General features: G+C 38.0%; 1 protein-coding gene and 1 long non-coding RNA gene across 4 annotated transcripts in view; both read left to right on the top strand.

Annotated features, from left to right (window-relative positions):
- The first annotated feature begins 1,760 nt into the window (after window positions 1-1,760).
- LOC110295249 (UDP-glucuronosyltransferase 2B17-like) overlaps window positions 1,761-20,166 on the top strand; it is a 37,629-nt gene continuing 19,223 nt past the window's right edge. For 2 of the 3 annotated variants that reach the window (XM_085836819.1, XM_085836818.1), the window contains exons 1-3: window positions 1,761-2,537; window positions 3,353-3,501; window positions 4,800-4,931. In XM_085836819.1, the coding sequence (XP_085692945.1) occupies window positions 1,814-2,537; window positions 3,353-3,501; window positions 4,800-4,931 (1,005 nt within the window). In that variant the 5' untranslated portion in view covers window positions 1,761-1,813. The remainder of the gene's footprint in view (window positions 2,538-3,352; window positions 3,502-4,799; window positions 4,932-20,166) is intronic. The other variant, XM_085836817.1, reaches the window with a different exon arrangement.
- On the top strand, window positions 4,939-6,396 carry LOC147005172 (uncharacterized). The gene is made up of 2 exons (XR_015046950.1): window positions 4,939-5,511; window positions 5,890-6,396. It is a non-coding gene; the product is annotated as an uncharacterized LOC147005172 (long non-coding RNA).

Raw genomic sequence — 20,166 nt, 5'->3', positions numbered from 1 at the left:
TGTTTAGCTCTGAGTCCCATTTTTTAATGTCTCCCAGTTCTTTGTGGTTAAAAATGGTTTTCCCTATCCTGGATTTTGTTTCCCTTATCAAATTAAAAATTGCTCTTTCCTTTTCTTTGAAGAATTTATTGGAATTTTGATGGAGATTGCATTGAATCTGTAGATTGCTTTTGGTACAATGGCCTTTTTAACTATGTTAATCCTACCAATTCATGAGCATGGGAGATCTTTACATTTTCTGAGGTCTTTAATTTCTTTCTTGAGAGACTTGAAGTTCTGGTTATACAGGTTACACAGGTCTCTCACTTATTTGGTTAGAGTTACCCCAAGGTATTTTATATTTCTGACTACTGTGAAGTGTGTCATTTTTTACTTTCTTTCTCCATTCCATTTATCATTTGTATAAATGAAAGGATACTGATTTGTTTGAGTTAATTTTAAATCCAGCCACTTAGCTTAAGTTTTCAGATGTAGAGTTTCCCTGGTAGAATTTTTGGAGTCACTTATGCATACTATCATATCATCTACAAATAATGATACCTTAACTTCTTCTTTTTCAAATTGTACCTCCTTGATCTCTTAGCTAGAGTTAGGAAAAGCCTTGTCTTGTCCATGATTATAGTGGGATTGCTTTAAGTATCTCTCCATGTTTAATTTGATATTGCCTGCTTGTTTGCTGTATATTACTTTTATTATCTTAAGGTATGGACTTTGAATTCCTTATCTTTCCAATATTTTAACATGAAGGAGTGTTGTATTTTGTCAAAGGCGTTTTTAGCATCTAATGAGATGATCATGTGATTTTTTTCTTTGAGTTTACCTATATAGAGGGTTACATTAAAATATTGGCATATATTGAACCAACATTGCATCCGTGAGATGAAGCCTACTTGATCACGGTGAATGATGGTTTTGATACATTCTTGGTTCAGTTTGCTAAAATTTTACTGAGTATTTTTGCATTGATATTCATAAGCAAAATTGGTTGGAAGTTTTCTTTCTTTGTTGTGTCTTTGTGTGGTTTAGATATCAGCATCACTATGGTATTTATTTGTTTCCTTTTTAAGTGCTTCTACCCATTTACCTGTGTTTTCCTGGTTTGTTTGGTTTTTTTTAGGGAGGGTATTTATATCCTCCTTGAAGGACTCAACTATGTTCATGAGATAGGATTTTAGGTTGGCATCCTGGTTTTCAAGTGTGTTGGTATATCCAGGTCTTGCTGTGGTGGCAGAACTGGGTTCTGATACTGCCAAAGTATGTTGGCTTTTGTTGTTTATGGTCTTGTCCTTGCATATTACCATCTGGTTATCTCTGGTGTTAACTGGGCTAGGTTTCTCTGTCTGGAGTCTGTCTCATCTGTCCATGGGTTGCTACACATCTCCTGAGAGACCTGTGGCTCTGACTGTAACAGGTATCCTTGGAGGACTTCAGACTGTGGGGGCTTCACAGTAACAGACACGCTGATGATTTGTCATGGCGGAAGGCTCAGGCTAGGGGCAGGTGGAGTTTGAGTGGAGGGGATGTGTTCTGAGTCTGCTGGGCTCCTCAGGATCCCCAGCTGCTGCAATTATTTGGAAGGGTCCCTTATCTGTTGCCCTGGGTACAGGAGATCTCCTGGGAGGCCTTCAGTTTCTGGAGTATTCAGAGGGGCAGATATATTCATGATTTTCCACCAACACGGTAGTGTTCATTTCCTTATCAGCTTTGAGCAATGCCAGTTATATTTTAACTTCTTGGCAAATGCTTCTTAGATAAAAGGTCAAGCAGTGGCAGAATCGATTACACTCTGAAGAGAAGAACTTTGATTTTCAGAATGCTTTGGAAATGGATTTCTGCTCTGCTGCTGCTACAGATAAATTGCTGCTTCAGATCTGCAAAGTGTGGGAAGGTGTTGGTATGGCCGGTGGACTTCAGTCACTGGATGAATATAAAGATAATATTGGATGAACTTATACAGAAGGGCCATGAAGTCACTGTTTTGAGACCTTCAACTTCCATCTTTCTTGATCCCAAAAAATCACCTGGCCTTAAGTTTGAAACCTTTCCGACATCTTTCAGTAATGATGCCGTGGAAATTATTTTTGGAAAACTTGTGGAAAGATGGACTTATGAGGTTCCAAGAGATACATGTTTATCCTATTCTCCTGTACTACAAAATATAATTGATGAATATTCTGATTACTGTTTAATGCTTTGCAAAGACACGGTTTCAAACAAACAGCTCATGGCAAAACTCCAGGAATCCAAGTTTGATGTCGTTTTGTCAGATGCTATTGGTCCCTGTGGGGAGCTCATAGCTGAACTGCTCCAAATTCCTTTTCTATATAGTCTTCGCTTCTCTCCTGGCTACCATCTTGAAAAATACGGTGCAGGACTTTCTCTCCCTCCCTCTTATGTACCTGTAATTTTGTCAGGATTAAGTGGCCAAATGACGTTCAAAGAGAGGGTAAAGAATATGATATGTATGCTTTATTTTGACTTTTGGTTCCAGACATTTAGGGAGAAGAAATGGGATCAGTTTTACAGCGAAACTTTGGGTAAGTTATGCTTCTCTTCACAGGCTTAATGATCTAAGTTTCACATGCATGTTAAGATGCATTTCCATTAAGTGCAAAGTGAAGACTTTTACAGGTGGTCAAATGTAATTATATTACCTAACAAACACTCTGTAAAAGCTCATATAATTGATCAAATAGAAGGTAGCAATCCTGATATAAGACATTCTGGTTACCTATAAAGTTACAAAGACATGCAGTTAGACAGTCTTAAAAAATATACCATACTTATGACTGGCTAAAAATTCCTAGCCTCATAATTTTTGAAAATATTGTGATTGTTTTATAGAATAAGTACATTAAACGTGTTAGTAAGAAACAAGGTTTGAAGCACTAACCAGAAATCCAGCCATTCATAAATTTCACATTTCCGTAGGCAAAAGAATAAAGATTAGCTACAAACTACCATGACCATGAGAATCATGGGCAAGGTACAAAGCATTTTGTGACATTTGTACCTGGATTATAAATTTATGTTTACACAGTGTCATTTGAAGATTTAGAGAGGAGTAAAATGTGTACTTTTACACAGTGGCTTTTTAATGAACTATTTATGAGGAAATAATTAAATTAATGAGGAAACATAAGTTAAGTCCTTTAAAAACAAAACCAAACTTACATTTACATATCTTGTATGAGCCACAAGTCAATTACTGATGCAAATTATATTACATATAAAAAGCATATTTTCTATGTCAAACACAATTTTTCCAACATTTTTAAGGGACTATAATTCATACTCAGAAGACATTACTGTCAACTTTATTCTGTCTCATTTGCTCATTTTCTCTTTCTAGGAAGGCCAACCACCTTAATTGAGACAATGGGCAAAGCAGAAATGTGGCTCATTAGATCCTATTGGGATTTGGATTTTCCTCACCCAACCTTACCAAATGTTGACTATATTGGAGGAGTCCATTGCAAACCTGCTAAACCATTGCCTAAGGTAAATATATTATTTATATCTCTTTTTCATTTCATTTCATTTCTTGTGAAAGTGATCCTATATCTGTCATTAACCTTTTCTCCCAATAATAGAGATGTATGGGAAGTGGAATTAAGAGTCCTGATAAGTAGGAAGTCAATAAACTCAGGAAAGGACATGATAGAATTGGAAGATCAGTGAGTTAATTTAAGTCTTACAGGGGACTAGAGTGATTAGTCATTGGTTAAAGTCCTTACTAAACCATAAGGACATGAGTTTGAATCCCAGTACCCATAGAAATTTGGGTGTCCTGGCACAGCATGATGACCTTAGTACCGAGGTTGCAGAAACTGGTTAATGCTGAAGCTTGCTGCATATAGACCAGATAAAAATGGTGAGGATCATATTCAATGGCACACAGTCTCAAAAATTATGTTAAAGATTGATAGAGAGGTCATCTGAATTTAACTTTTGGCACCCATGTGTTAAAACAAAGTCAGGAAACCCCATAGGCACTACTAATCTTCAATACACACACACACACACACACACACACACACACTCATACACACAGGTGCAGAGACATACACATGCACACACATATATAAACACACACACAGAGAAATTAAGTCAGTTCAATTCAGCACATCAGAAACTTTCAGTAATTCAAAAGCTCTGATTACCATAGATGAGGTAATTATTTTTTTATCCACAGAAAAAACATTGACATAGTTTCTGTTTCAAAAAATGAATTGTGGATGTCATCTTTGAAAATACTCTTAGTTATACGCTATATTAGGAAAGTATTACATAATATATATACATATATATCATGCAGTACTGATTATAAAGACTAAAACATTTAATTAATTATAGGAAATTTGTGTTAACTACCACATATGTACATACTACAACTCAGATATTATTTCATCAAATACTAGATAGTAATGTTAAATCAGCCATCATAGGAAGGAAACAAAACAGCAAGGAAACTTTATATTTTCTGTAGAATGAAAATGTAACAAACTTACAATTTTGCAAATATTTCACAAACTGCATTTGCACACCTGAGCTTTTATTTCACCAGAGGAAAATAGAGAGAATATTTGTTGAACTTTTGAGTGTAGACTTTGAACTGCTGCCTGTGATGTTCAAAGTGTTTGACTGTTCCAGTTCTGTCCTCATAATGTTTTAACACCATTATTCTAAAAACTTCTAAGAATACTTCAGTTTTTATTCTTCTAGTTTTTTTTTAAGAGTTTCACGGGTGATTTTTCTACTATTGTTATTGTGTGACAGAGCAAATTCTTTCTTCTTAGGAAATGGAAGACTTTGTCCAGAGCTCTGGAGAGCATGGTGTGGTGGTGTTTTCTCTGGGGTCAATGGTCAGTAATATGACAGAAGAAAAGGCCAATGCAATTGCATGGACCCTTGCCCAGATTCCACAAAAGGTGAGGTAAAGTGACCACGGGAGGTAACTGCATACTAAGTCTGAGAAATTCCATTAAAGGTCTCATTCTAGGAATGTCTGTGTGGAACTAAATGTTTAGGTAAGCTCTAATTGACCTAAGCCAATTTTGAAACAGATACACACAAGAGATGTTTTGGCTATGAGTACCTTGGATATGAACATTGTGACTATGGTGGACACATTCTGAAATGCTGGCATTATGATGCCATCACTACCAAGGGCATGTAGGTATAGCAAATTCTTTAGAGTTACTAATTTCATTTGTCAATTATTTAACTCACTGTAAGATTTTTCAGTGGAGAGTTAATTTTTATTATTTTTTTCTAGCACAAGAACATTAAGCACATATTTAAAATGTTTGAAATGTGGCATGAGTTTGCATTCTAACTTTGATGTAGGTCTGTTCAATATGCAGTTCAGAGAGTGGTTTAAAGAAAGAGGGAGTCCAAGACTTGAGTACCCTTTTGGCTAACTGAGAGAAAAAGAATTAAAAAAAAAAGCCTACACATCTGGGCTTCTGACCAGTATTTGTAGAAGAAATATCTAAAGGAAAGGGTGAGGTGAGTATTGCAATTACAATCATCTCTATGCATCATAACACATGAAGCATGTGTCTCAGCTTCTAACCAGTCTGAGTGAAAACTGGACCATTCAAGGAAGAAACACAAAAATAAGAGTGCAAGAGTTGGATGTGAAAAATTATCAGACGAATCAATTCACACATCATACTGTAAAGTGATATAATTTGAATCTTTAAAAAATTATGAATGTCTTAAGTTTTCTACTGGAAAAGCTTCTTTCTAATCACAATATATTTTTGGAAAGATCCAATTCTTAATTGATTGAGTCACAAAGAAAATCCATTATAGATGTGAGGATAATGGTCTATTTTATGAGACTGTTCTGAGAATTTTTTTTTTTTTTTTTTTTTTTTTTAGTTTTTCAAGACAGGGTTTCTCTGTGTATCCCTGCTGTCCTGGAACTCACTCTGTAGACGAGGCTGGCTTCAAACTCAGAAATCCACCTGCCACTTGGTCCAAGAATTCTAGCACTAGCACCTATCATGGGCCTGGGTTTGTAACTATTATATCTGTCACAAAACACTCTGCTCTCTGCAGTAAAACATTGAAATTTGTCATAAGGACTACATACCCATCAGTAGGTCAAAAGTAGTGTTGTTAGACTTGGTGAGGGCTTTCAATAGCTTGAAATCTTGTGATCACAAATTGTTTACAAGAGACTCCAAAAAGTTATTGTACAGGGTAATATTCTCATTTTATCTGAATCAGTTTCAATTTAGGCCCCAAGATAATAATTTCTGAACTCCCAGACAAACCTCATAGGATGGAGGTTAACATATATATGTTTAACATATATTTGCTATATTTAGTGAATGTTTAAACTACAGAGGTGACTCAGTGCATAAAATGTTTTCTTTTTTTGTGTGTGTGTGCATTTTTATTACGTATTTTCCTCAATTATATTTCCAATGCTATCCCAAAAGTCCCCCATACACCCCCCACACTTCCCTACCCCCCCATTCCCATTTTTTGGCCCTGGCGTTCCCCTGTACTGGGGCATATAAAGATTGCATGTCCAATGGGCCTCTCTTTCCAGTGATGGCCTACTAGGCCATTTTTTGATACATATGCAGCTAGAGTAACTCTGGGGTACTGGTTAGTTCATAATATTGTTGCACCTGCAGGGTTACAGACCTCTTTAGCTCCTTGGATACTTTCTCTAGCTCCTCCATTGGGGGCCGTGTGATCCATCCAATAGCTGACTGTGAGCATCCACTTATGTGTTTGCTAGGCCCCGGCATAGTCTCACAAGAGACAGCTATATCAGGGTCCTTTCAGCAAACGCTTGCTAGTGTATGCAATGGTGTCATCATTTGGAGGCTAATTAAGGGATGGATCCCTGGATATGGCAGTCTCTAGATGGTCCATCCTTTTGTCTCAGCTCCAAACTTTGTCTCTGTAACTCCTTCCATGGCTGATTGTTTCCAATTCTAAGAAGGGGCAAAGTGTCCACACTTTGGTCTTCATTCTTCTTCAGTTTCATGTGTTTTGCAAATTGTATCTTATATCTCGGGTATACTAAGTTTCTGGGCTAATATCCACTTATCAGTGATAACATATCATTTGAGTTCTTTTGTGATTGTGTTACCTCAGGATGATGCCCTCCAGGTCCAACCATTTGCCTAGGAATTTCATAAATTCATTCTTTTTAATAGCTGAGTAGTACTTGTTTTCAATGCACTGTGAGCAGTTAAGATTAAATCCCACTAATCCACATAAAGTCAGACATGGAATTTTATGACTCTATGGCAATAGAGAGAGAAGGCAGAAATAAAATTCCTGGACCTTTGTGGGCCAACAGTAGAAAAAAATCAACAACAAAAAAAGTCTATCTAAAACAGAAAAGACATTCTATTGAACATCTAAGGTAGTCTTCTCTATGTCACATGCTCACCTTAGTACTCATAAACATGTATTTGCACACATCAATCAGCTCACCCATGTTCCAACACACACAGAACACACAGGAATGAAGACAGATAAAGAGTTGGATTGGGGAAAGAAAGTTCTAGTCTCAGTGGTAATTGCAATAATGTAGATGCTCAACCAAATATTATATGAAAATTGTCTAGCCCTTAATGACTAGAGATGTACAGGTCTCCAGTAATTTTTTTTAGAATCACAAAGTCAAATTGATTTCTCATGAAGAGATAAATTATAGAATTTTGAATTCATGTGAATAAAACCCATCATGTATGAAACCTGTGCAACATGAAAACAGACAAAATCTGGGCATGGAGAGGGAAGAGGGGCCCTCAGTCCACTCAGGGCCAATGACTCTTGACAACAATTTGGCATTTGAAAGGGGAAGCATGCAGCCCGTGCAAAGTTAACCATTCTCTAGTGGGATAACACACACACAAGAATATTTGGAGTGCACAAATTGGTCTTGAAGGTTTTTGTTGTGGTTTTTGTTGTTTTGCTTTTTTTTTTTTTTTTTTAAGGATAGGAAGTTAGATTGAAAGGAAAGGGGTGATTTATGGAAGATTGGGGTAGGTAGAAATTAATTTTAAAAACACATTATATGAAATTCTTAGAGAAAAATTTTAAAAAGAAATATTTGGAGAGCAGGTGGAAGTCCATTGTGCATATGTTGCAGACATGTTCTGAACCATTGGTCTATAGGAATTTCTCTGCAAAGGACATGTGTCTATTTGGATAGAGTTGATGCAGCAGGTTCAATACCTGACTTTAAAACCTACACTGTCAGTGCTGTAGACAAAGAGAAAGACTAAAGTTTCATGCAACAGCTAACTTACTCAGAGACTCAGACAATTCAAACTCAGAAAGTTAAGAAAGGTCATATTTGTACATATCACATGATTTCAAGCTCCTTATAATCATAAAGACGAGCTGCATGTGGTAAAAACCTGCTATACCATAGAGGAACACAAAGGACACTTTAAACACTCTCTAGATAACAATATCAAGCAGAAGCAGTTAACCTGCAGCACACCCACTCCTATCATATACACCCAAGATAAGGGCAAACAAATATCCCCAAAACAATCTTTTGTTTGAAGAAACTGAGGTCAAAGTCTCGTGGACTATTTTCTTTGAGTATTCTCAGAAACAGTCAAAAATCAACTCACGTGACTATTCCTGGAACACTTTCAGACATCTGCCTCGTTTTACTTTTTTGAACACAGAATACCCAGAGTGTTTTGTTTTGTTGTGTGCATGCATGTGTGGGTTTTGTTTTTGTTTTTGTTGAACATATAGATAAATCTAATTGTCCTTTGATGCATGTGTATCCACAGACACAAAGGTCAAAGCAGCTAGAATCAACAGAATGAAATTCTCAGCTGACAAAGGGCTCTGTATAACTTTTTCCTAGGTGCACTGGGTCTTTACCTGGCTCAGGAAGGCAGACTTGATCTGATGGTTTGGTTTTTGTCAATAAATCCTTTGCCCTTCCATCTGGAGACTTACTGTCTTCATGATGACTACACTATTCTCTTTCTCCAACTTTGTACCTCATGGTCCAGGGTTGGAGGGGCCTGAGAGGAATCTATAATCTTCCAATGACAATATCTGCAATGCCTGAGGCATATCCTGTCCGAAATTTCTTCAGCTAAACAGGCTTCCAAGTCTCAAATTGTTTAAACCCCACAGGCCTGTCTAAAGGCAGGGCAGAATGTTCTGGGTATAAATGAGTTTGAGTTCCTGAACATTGATCACCTTGGGGTAAATTTAAAAATAAGTGTAAGTAAGCAAAGTACAAGGATGTACTTTCATGTCTCTCGGTTTTTATTTTTATTTTATTTTTATTTTTTTTATTATTAGGTAATTTCCTCAATTACATTTCCAATGCTATCCAAAAAGTACCCAATACACTCCCCCCCCCTGTCCCCCACCAACCCACCCCCACCCCTTGGCCCTGGCATTCCCCTGTACTGGGGCATATAAAGTTGGCAAGTCCAATGGGCCTCTCTTTCCAGTGATGGCCTACTAGGCCATCTTTTGATACAAATGCAGCTAGAGACAAGAGCTCTGGGGTACTGGTTAGTTCATAATAATGATCCACCTATGCGGATGCAGTTCCCTTTAGCTCCTTGGGTAATTTCTCTAGCTCCTCCATTGGGGGCCCTGTGATCCATCCAATAGCTGACTGTGAGTATCCACTTCTGTGTTTGCTAGGCCCCGGCATTGTCTCACAAGAGACAGCTATATCTGGGTCCTTTCAGCAAAATCTTGCTAGTATATGCAATGGTGTCAGCCTTTGGAAGCTGATTATGGGATGGATCCCTGGATATGGCAGACTTTAGATGGTCCATCCTTTCTTCACAGCTCCAAACTTTATCTCTGTAACTCTTTTCATGGGTGTTTTGTTCCCAATTCCAAGAAGGGGCAGTGTCCACACTTTGGTCTTCATTCTTCTTGAGTTTCATGCGTTTAACAAATTGTATCTTATATCTTGGTTATCCTAAGTTTTTGGGCTAATATCCACTTATCAGTGAGTACATATTGTGTGAGTTCCTTTGTGAATGTGTTACCTCACTCAGAATGATGCCCTGCAGATCCATCCATTTGCCTAGGAATTTCATAAATTCATTCCTTTTAATAGCTGAGTAGTACTCCATTGTATAAAAGTACCACATTTTCTGTATCCATTCCTCTGTTGAGGGGCATCTGGGTACTTTCCAGCTTCTGGCTATTATAAATAAGGCTGCTATGAACATAGTGGAGCATGTGTCCTTCTTACCAGTTGGAACATATTCAGGATATATGCCCAGGAGAGGTATTGCTGGATCCTCTGGTAGTATAATGTCCAATTTTCTGAGGAACCGCCAAACTGATTTCCAGAGTGGTTGTACCAGCTTGCAATCCCACCAACAATGAAGGAGTGTTCCTCTTTCTCCACATCCTCCCCAGCATCTGCTGTCACCTGAATTTTTGATCTTAGCCATTCTGACTGGTGTGAGGTGGAATCTCAGGGTTATTTTGAGTTGCATTTCCCTGATGATTAAGGATGTTGAACATTTTTTCAGGTGCTTCTCTGCCATTCGGTATTCCTCAGGTGAGAATTCTTGGTTCAGTTCTGAGCCCCATTTTTAACGGGGTTATTTGATTTTCTGGAGTCCACCTTCTTGAGTTCCTTATATATATTGGATATTAGTCCCCTATCTGATTTAGGATAGGTAAAGATCCTTTCCCAATCTGTTGGTGGTCTTTTTGTCTTATTGACGGTGTCTTTTGCCTTGCAGAAGCTTTGCAACTTTATGAGGTCCCATTTATAGATTCTCGATCTTACAGCACAAGCCTTTGCTGTTCTATTCAGGAATTTTTCCCCTGTACCCATATCTTCGAGGCTTTTCCCTACTTTCTCCTCTATAAGTTTCAGTGTCTCTGGTTTTATGTGGAATTCCTTAATCCACTTAGATTTGACCTTGGTACAAGGAGATAGGAATGGATCAATTCGCATTCTTCTACATGATAACCGCCAGTTGTGCCAGCACCATTTGTTGAAAATGCTGTCTTTTTTCCACTGGATGATTTTTGCTCCCTTGTCAAAGATCAAGTGACCATAGGTATGTGGGTTGATCTCAGGGTCTTCAATTCTGTTCCATTGGTCTACTTGTCTGTCGTTATACCAGTACCATGCAGTTTTTATCACAATTGCTCTGTAGTACAGCTTTAGTTCAGGCATGGTGATTCCTCCAGAGGTTCTTTTATCCTTGAGAAGAGTTTTTGCTATCCTAGGTTTTTTGTTGTTCCAGATGAATTTGCAGATTGCCCTTTCCAATTCGTTGAAGAATTGAGTTGGAATTTTTATGGGGATTGCATTCAATCTGTAGATTGCTTTTGGTAAGATAGCCATTTTTACAATGTTGATCCTGCCAATCCATGAGCATGGGAGGTTTTTTCATCTTCTGAGATCTTCTTTAATTTCTTTCTTCAGGGACTTGAAGTTCTTGTCATACAGAACTTTCACTTCCTTAGTTAGAGTCACGCCAAGGTATTTTATATTGTTTGTGACTATTGAGAAGGGTGTTGTTTCCCTAATTTCCTTCTCTGCTTGTTTATCCTTTGTGTACAGAAAGGCCATTGACTTGCTTGAGTTAATTTTATATCCAGCTACTTCACCGAAGCTATTTATCAGGCTTAGGAGTTCTCTGGTGGAATTTTTTGGGTCACTTATGTATACTATCATATCATCTGCAAAAAAAATATTTTGACTTCTTCTTTTCCGATTTGTATCCCCTTGATCTCCTTCTGTTGTCTAATTGCTCTGGCTAGGACTTCAAGTACAATGTTGAATAGGTAGGGAGAGAGTGGGCAGCCTTGTCTAGTCCCTGATTTTAGTGGGATTGCTTCCAGCTTCTCACCATTTACTTTGATGTTGGCTGCTGGCTTGCTGTATATTGCTTTTATCATGGTTAGGTATGGGCCTTGAATTCCTGATCTTTCCAAGACTTTTATCATGAATGGGTGTTGAATTTTGTCAAATGCTTTTGCAGCATCTAACGAGATGATCATGTAGTTTTTGTCTTTGAGTTTGTTTATATAATGGATTACATTGATGGATTTTCGTATATTGAACCATCCTTGCATCCCTGGGATGAATCCTACTTGGTCAGGATGGATGATTGTTTTGATGTGTTCTTGAATTTGGTTAGCGAGAACTTTATTGAGGATTTTTGCATCAATATTCATAAGGGAAATTGGTCTGAAGTTCTCTATTTTTGTTGGGTCTCTATGTGGTTTAGGTATCAGAGTAATTGTGGCTTCATAGAATGAGTTGGCTAGAGTACCTTCTGATTCTATTTTGTGGAATAGTTTGTGAAGAACTGGGATTAGTTCTTCTTTGAAGGTTTGATAGAACTCTGCACTAAACCCATCTGGTCATGGACTTTTATTGGTTGGGAGACTATTAATGACTGCTTCTATTTCTTTAGGGGATATGGGACTATTTAGATCATTAACCTGATCTTGATTTAACTATGGTACCTGGTATCTGTCTAGAAACTTGTCCATTTCATCCAGGATATCCAGTTTTGTTGAGTATAGCCTTTTGTAGAATGATCGATCTGATGGTGTTTTGGATTTCTTCAGGGTCTGTTGTTATGTCTCCCTTTTCATTTCTGATTTTGTTATTTAGAGTACTTTCCCTATGCCCTCTAGTGAGTCTGGCTAAGGGTTTATCTATCTTGTTGATTTTCTCAAAGAACCAGCTCCTCGATTGGTTGATTCTTTGAATTGTTCTTCTTGTTTCCACTTGGTTGATTTAACCCCTGAGTTTGATTATTTCTTGCCATCTACTCCTCTTGGGTGAATTTGCTTCCTTTCGTTCTAGAGCTTTTAGGTGTGTTGTCAAGCTGCTAATGTGTGCTCTCTCTAGTTTCTTTTTGGAGGCACTCAGAGCTATGAGTTTTCCTCTTAGAAATGCTTTCAGTGTGTCCCATAATTTTGGGTATGTTGTGTCTTCATTTTCATTAAACTCCAGAAAGTCCTTAATTTCTTTCTTTATTCCTTCCTAGACCAAGGTATCATTGAGAAGAGTGTTGTTTAGTTTCCACGTGTGTGTTGGCTTTCTATTATTTATTTTGTTATTGAAGATCAGTCTTAGTCCATGGTGATCTGATAGGGTGCATGGGACAATTTCTATATTTTTGTATATATTGAGGCTTGTTTTGTGACCAATTATGTGGTCAATTTTGGAGAAGGTACCGTGAGGTGCTGAGAAGAAGGTATATCCTTTCGTTTTAGGATAAAATGTTCTGTAGATATCTGTCAGATCCATTTGTTTCATAACCTCTGTTAGTTTCACTGTGTCCCTGTTTAGTTTCTGTTTCCATGATCTGTCCATTGGTGAAAGTGGTGTGTTGAAGTCTCCCACTATTATTGTATGAGGTGCAATGTGTGCTTTGAGATTTACTAAAGTTTCTTTAATGAATGAGGCTGCCCTTGTATTTGGCGCATAGATATTCAGAATTGATAGTTCCTCTTGGAGGATTTTACCTTTGATGAGAATGAAGAGCCCTTCCTTGTCTTTTTTGATGACTTTGGGTTGGAAGTCAATCTTATCAGATATTAGAATGGCTACTCCAGCTTGTTTCTTCCTACCATTTGCTTGGAAAATTGTTTTCCAACCTTTCATTCTGAGGTAGTGTCTATCTTTTTCTCTGAGATGAGTTTCCTGTAAGCAGCAAAATGTTGGGTCCTGTTTCTGTAGCCAGCCTGTTAGTCTATGTCTTTTCATTGGGGAGTTGAGTCCATTGATATTAAGAGATATTAGGGAAAAGTAATTGTTGCTTCCTTTTATTTTTGTTGTTAGAGTTGGTGTTCTGTTTTTGTGGCTGTCTTCTTTTAGGTTTGTTGAGGGATTACCTTCTTGCTTTTTCTATGACGTGGTTTCCGTCCTTGTATTGGTTTTTTTCTGTTATTATCCTTTGAAGGGCTGGATACGTGGAAAGATAATGTGTGAATTTGGTTTTATCATGGAATACTTTGGTTTCTCCATCTATGGTAATTGAGAGTTTGGCTGGGTATAGTAGCCTGGGCTGGAAATTGTGTTCTCTTAGTTTCTGTATAACATCTGTCCAGGCCCTTCTGGCTTTCATAGTCTCTGGTGAAAAATCCGATGTAATTCTGATAGGCTTGCCTTTATATGTTACTTGACCTTTTTCCCTTACTGCTTTTAGTAATCTATCTTTATTTAGTGCATTTGTTGTTCTGATTATTATGTGTCGGAAGGAATTTCTTTTCTGGTCCAGTCTATTTGGAGTTCTGTAAGCTTCTTGTATGTTCATGGGCATCTCTTTCTTTAGGTTTGGGAAGTTTTCTTCTATAATTTTGTTGAATATATTTGCTGGTCCTTTGAGTTGAAAATCTTCATTCTCCTCTACTCCTATTATCCGTAGGTTTGGTCTTCTCATTTTGTCCTGGATTTCCTGGATATTTTGAGTTAGGATCTTTTTGGATTTTGTATTTTCTTTGATTGTCGTGCTGATGTTCTCTATGGAGTCTTCTGCACCTGAGATTCTCTCTTCCATCTCTTGTATTCTGTTGCTGATGCTCGTCTCTATGGTTCCAGATTTCTTTCCTAGTGTTTCTATCTCCAGTGTTGCCTCAGTTTGGGTTTTCTTCATTGTCTCTACTTCCCTTTTTAGGTCTTGAATGGTTTTATTCAATTCCATCACCTGTTTGGTCTGGTTTTCCTGCAATTCTTTAATGGATTTTTGTGCTTCCTCTTTAATGTCTTCTACCTGTTTAGCAGTGTTCTCCTGCAATTCTTAAAGGGATTTTTGTGCTTCCTCTTTAATGTCTTCTACCTGTTTAGCAGTGTTCTCCTGCAATTCTTTAAGGGATTTTTGTACTTCCTCTTTAATGTCTTCTACCTGTTTACCAGTGTTCTTTTGTATTTCTTTAAGTGTGTTATTAAAGTCCTTCTTGATGTCCTCTACCATCATCATGAGATATGCTTTTAGAACCGGGTCTAGCTTTTCCGGTGTGTTGGGGTGCCCTGGACTGGGCGAAGTTGGAGTGCTGGGTTCTGATGATGGTGAGTGGTCTTGGTTTCTGTTAGTAAGATTCTTACGTTTACCTTTCGCCATCTGCTAATCTCTGGGATTAGTTGTTATTGTTGTCACTGTTTAAAGATTGGAGCAGACTCTGTTTTCCACTCACCAGAAGTCTCAAAATCCTGAGGCGGGTGTCATGGGTAGCTGGCGAGTGTCAGCCAACCCTGCGCCCTAGCTACCCCGGAGCTGGTCTGACCAGAAGAGGCTTGTGGCCCTACTCAGGCCGGATTTCTGCCTCCCCAACCAAAGCAGTCCCAGGTCCCATGTGATTGGAATGGAGCAGAAGCTGTGTTCCACTCACCAGAAGTCTCAAAATCCTGTGGCGGGTGTAGTGGGTAGCTGGTGGGTGTCAGCTGACCCTGCGCTCTAGCCACCAGGTGCTGGTCAGACCGGAAGAGGCCTGTGGCCCCACTCAGGCCGGTTTTCTGCTTCCCTAACTAATGCAGTCTCAGGTCCTGCGCACAATTGGATTGGGGCAGAAGCTGTGCTCCACTCACCAGAAGTCTTAAGATCCTGTGGCGGGTGTTGTGGGCAGCTGGCGAGTGTCAGCCGACCCCGAGCCCCAGCTACCCCGGTGCTGGTCTGACTGGAAGAGGCTTGTGGCCCTACTCAGGCCGGATTTCTGCCTCCCCAACCAAAGCAGTCTCAGGTCCCGCGGGATTGGACTGGAGCAGAAGCTGTGTTCCACTCGCCAGAAGTCTCAAAATCCCGTGGTGGGTGTCGTGGGTAGCTGGCGGGTGTCAGCCGACCCTGCGCTCCAGCTACCAAGGTGCTGGTCAGACCGGAAGAGGCTTGTGGCCCTACTCAGGCCGGTCTTCTGCTTCCCTAACTAATGCAGTCTCAGGTCCCGCGCACAATTGGATTGGGGCAGAAGCTGTGTTCCACTCACCAGAAGTCCCAAGATCCTCTGGCGGGTGCTGTGGGCAGCTTGCGAGTGTCAGCCGTCCCTGTGCCCCAGCTACCCTGGTGCTGGTCTGACCTGCTCGGTTTTTATTTTTAAAATAGTTGTTATTTTAATGTTCCTTTTACTCTTTCAATTATGCTCTGGCCTTGAGGATTATGAAGAAGTCTTACCATATGATTAATATTCCATCATTTACAAAAGTTGTTAATTTTTTTTCTACTAAAGATTGGTTCATGGTCACTTTTTATTGTAGCAGACACTCTCACGAGAGCAAATGTTTGCAGCATTCTTTGGGTATAGAGGTGCAACTCAAATAAATTTAGAGTATGAGTCAATGCACACACACATGTGCAGAATCCACTGCAGAAGGGCTACATCTATTTTCCATAATTCACTAATAGTTTTACCTCTTGGATGAACTCTAACTGTAGAACTGTGACAGCGTAAGGAAGTACAAGTAGGACATTCTTGTATAATCACTTTCACTTGTCTAAGTGGGATGTGGTATTGTGCATGAACTCTAATAGCATTAGTGTATAAGTGGTGATGCTACATTGTGGAGAGGTAAAAATAATCAGTTAATGCATCAGCTTGCTTATTTTGTTCGGCAATCGAACCACGGAGGTTAAAGTGTACAAAAGTAGGATCAATAAATGCAGAATAAGTGCAGGTTTAACCAGTTGTTATAGATCCTAGAGTAATGGGAGCATTATAGGATGTGAAGATGAAATTAAGAGGTTCCCTATCCTACTATAAGAATCTTGAAAATCACAGAGATCTGCAACTCTCTTTAAAACTTATTGTTGGTTAGGCATACAATAATATAGCAAGGAATATATCCATATAATTGTTGACATTATACCCTTGCCTGATTTACTAATTGCACAAGGAAAGAAAGGCATGCAGTCTGCATTTTATGGAGTAAATAGATTTATTTCAAAGATGTACACTTTTGTGCTACAATACCTATAGGAGACAATTTAGTGGGTAAAATCAGTAAATTTAAAGGGTGCAAAGGAGCCATGTAATACAGAAATGCCTCTTTTATTTGGAATCTATAACCTTTATTCTTGATTTGTTTCTTCAGATAAAATAAAAAAATTATACAATGCTATCTCTCCTTTCATAGTTTTAAACAGTTGGCTAGTGATTAATTGGGTATTCTTAAAGTACTATATAGCAGGTCTGTAGAAATGTCTCAGTGCTTAAAAGCACTGGCTGCTCTTATAGAGGATCCAATTTCAATTCCCAGCACCTATATGTCATTTCACAACCGTTGGTATCTCCATTTCTAAAGGATCTAGGACACACATTATGCCTACCTCCCGATCCCCCCACACAGACATGGAGGTAGAAGACCAATGTACATAAAACTAAAGGAATACACTTCTTAAAAGTAGCATGTAGGAAATTATTACTCCCTAATAAATTTAGAAATTTTTTTAAATGTCCTGTCCTATCTTATTGACATTTTCATAGGTATTAAAAGGTGTTCTTGTTAACAGGTGTCCCAGATATTATACCATGTCTGATCTTTGTATCTTTTCTGGTGTGATAATAAGATCCTTTTTATGTAGCACATCCTAAATCATGTCATACACACATTGTAGCTCTTTCTCTATCATTGACTTGTATTGTTATTGTTGCCACATAACCATATTTAAATAGCATCCCTTAGCCCAATGTTTTACTTTCATGCATAGAGGGCTTAATTCAGGAGCTCCTTGATTCTGAGCATACAATTGTTGTAAGGTGAACTTACAATATGCCTTACCCAACATCAACTTTGGTTGGTAATGTGGCCCCTTTACCAACATCAGCTTTGTTTAGCAAAAATTCCTATAGCAGTTAATTTTGCTCTTTGTTTGTAGGCCCCTACATTTCTATGTAACTTCAGAAAGTCCATAACATTTTCTATCTCTCTATATGGCTTGATTAACTCTTGGCAATCTTCATTGTCATTATCAAAAGCACCTGTTTTAATAAGAACTCTTGATATTGTTAACACTTTAATTGTTTTCAGTAGCATCTTTGAGTCTCCCTATGAAATCAACATAAGGTCAAAGGGACTTCATATATTTTGTATATAATTATACCCGAAGACAGATTCCTTATCAGTTTTCTTGCAGGAAGCCATAGCTATATTCCTAATATGTAAGGAGGCTGAAGAAGGTATATTATGCACCTGATAATACCTGTTAATACTCATATACCAATCCCTGCCAGAATTTTATTGTGACATTTCTAGAATTACCCGTCAGTCCTAACTGGCAAATTTTTTTCATAGGCTTTACCTGTAAGCCAAATTTTTCATGGAAGATATTGGAAAGGTCTAAAAACCACTTTGGCATTTATATGGAAATCATATAGCAAACATTGCACATTATTGGTCCAACCAAAAAGATATTCACAATTATATGGAGCATTAGGTCCAAAGGAAGCACAGGCCTTCCTAAAATTTTTTCATAATATCCACAAGTACAGGTTGTTATATTTGTGATAATATTGCTTTGTTTCCAGTTTGGGAATGTGATAAATAAAGCAAAAATAAAACATTCACACTCCAAAAAAATTTCATAATACCCATGTCTAATCCCTTATAAACATTTTGATTTTATTGAAATTTCACGGGAAACCCAAACGTAGCTCATGAGGCCAGGGAAGAATTGATAAATGAATTTGTTTTCGCTGCCGTGCCCTCACTTACCTAGGTTGTAAAGTTAGCATTTTTGTAGGCTCTTCTAAATCCTCATCAAAGAATGGAGAAATCCTAGGTTAGATTGGTGATCAAATTCATTATCCTATGCTTCAAGGTCATCAGGAATCCATCTCTTGCTTAGTTATTAATGATGCTGTTCTTACTTTTGATTTTGTCGGTACTGAGAAGATCTTTTTTTTTTTTTTCCTCTTTTACTAATTTAAGATAGAGTCATCCAGTTTTTTTTCATGCAAGGAATTACCCAATTCTTCCTCATGATTATTAACCTCCTTATCTTTGTTAAGTATTTTGAGAACAGTCTAAAGCAATGCTCATATGACCCAAAATTGAAAGATGATCTTTTCCCTCTTGTTTATATGCTTTTTCAATATTTAGTCAGACTCTGTCCCATACTTCTTCACCTAAGCTGACATATACTGCAAATTAGGAATTATAATCATAGGCAATTTGAAATCAATCTAATAGTTGTGACTCTGATACGTGTGCCCCTGTTTTTTTAAAAGAAATAATGCACAAGCTCATTGTAAGGCAAAGCCTTCCCAGTTTTCTGCCTCACTATTCTCATTCTCCCGTTTCCGTGAGGGTCCTCAATGTCCTATCACAAAGGCAACTTAAGGTCCCTGCTCAGTACCACTTGTCACAGCTCCAGAGACAGCGAGACCTGGTAGAATGGAGTTGATAAATTAAGCAGATTAAAATCTCATAAAATGTGCAACTTTATTCAGATGATCAAATAATGAATACTTTGGGGGTTCACAAATGTCATATGAGTAAAGATCACATGATTTCAAGCTGTATCTAATCACAAGGACAAAACATGTATGACAAAAACATGTTTTCCTTAGAGGCACATGGAAGACAGTTTAAACACTATCTGAATAACAGTAGCAAGCAATGTATAGTACTGTATATACTCACTACTGTCTGATACACCTGAGAAGTTGGCATATACACATACCAAGAACAACCTTGTGTTTTGAATAAACTGAGGTCACAGACTTCATCTGTTTTCAGAAATCTACTGACATGACTCCATTCCAGGACAGTGTTACAACACAACACTCCCACTACAACACCATTACTCCCAGGATGGGTCAGATGATTACATATTTCTATTGATAAACAATGACATTACTTCTAAGAACTCCATTCAGAGAGAATTGTGAATGAGGAACATCTGCCATTGGTAAATAATTTAAAAAATTGAAGTCCGGCAGTGGTGGCACATGCCTTTAATCCCAGCACTTCAGAGGCAGATGCAGGAAGATTTCTGAGTTCAAGGCCAGCCTAGTCTACAGAGTGAGTTACAGGACACCCAGGGCTACACAGAGAAACTCTGTCTTGAAAAAGAAAATTGAAATTCATTAAAATTACCATAAAACAAATGAATAAAAGTAATCTCTAAAATATTTTAAAATGTAATGATATTAAAACTGGAATATTAGAGCTATCAAAATAATTTATATAAGATATAAATTATAAATAAT

This window comes from Mus caroli, unplaced genomic scaffold (assembly GCF_978045245.1).
Source record: "Mus caroli unplaced genomic scaffold, Mus_caroli_1 scaffold_4, whole genome shotgun sequence".
NCBI lineage: Eukaryota > Metazoa > Chordata > Mammalia > Rodentia > Muridae > Mus > Mus caroli.
Note: the sequence above shows the minus strand (reverse complement) of the source record. Positions and strands in the feature narration are given on the sequence as shown.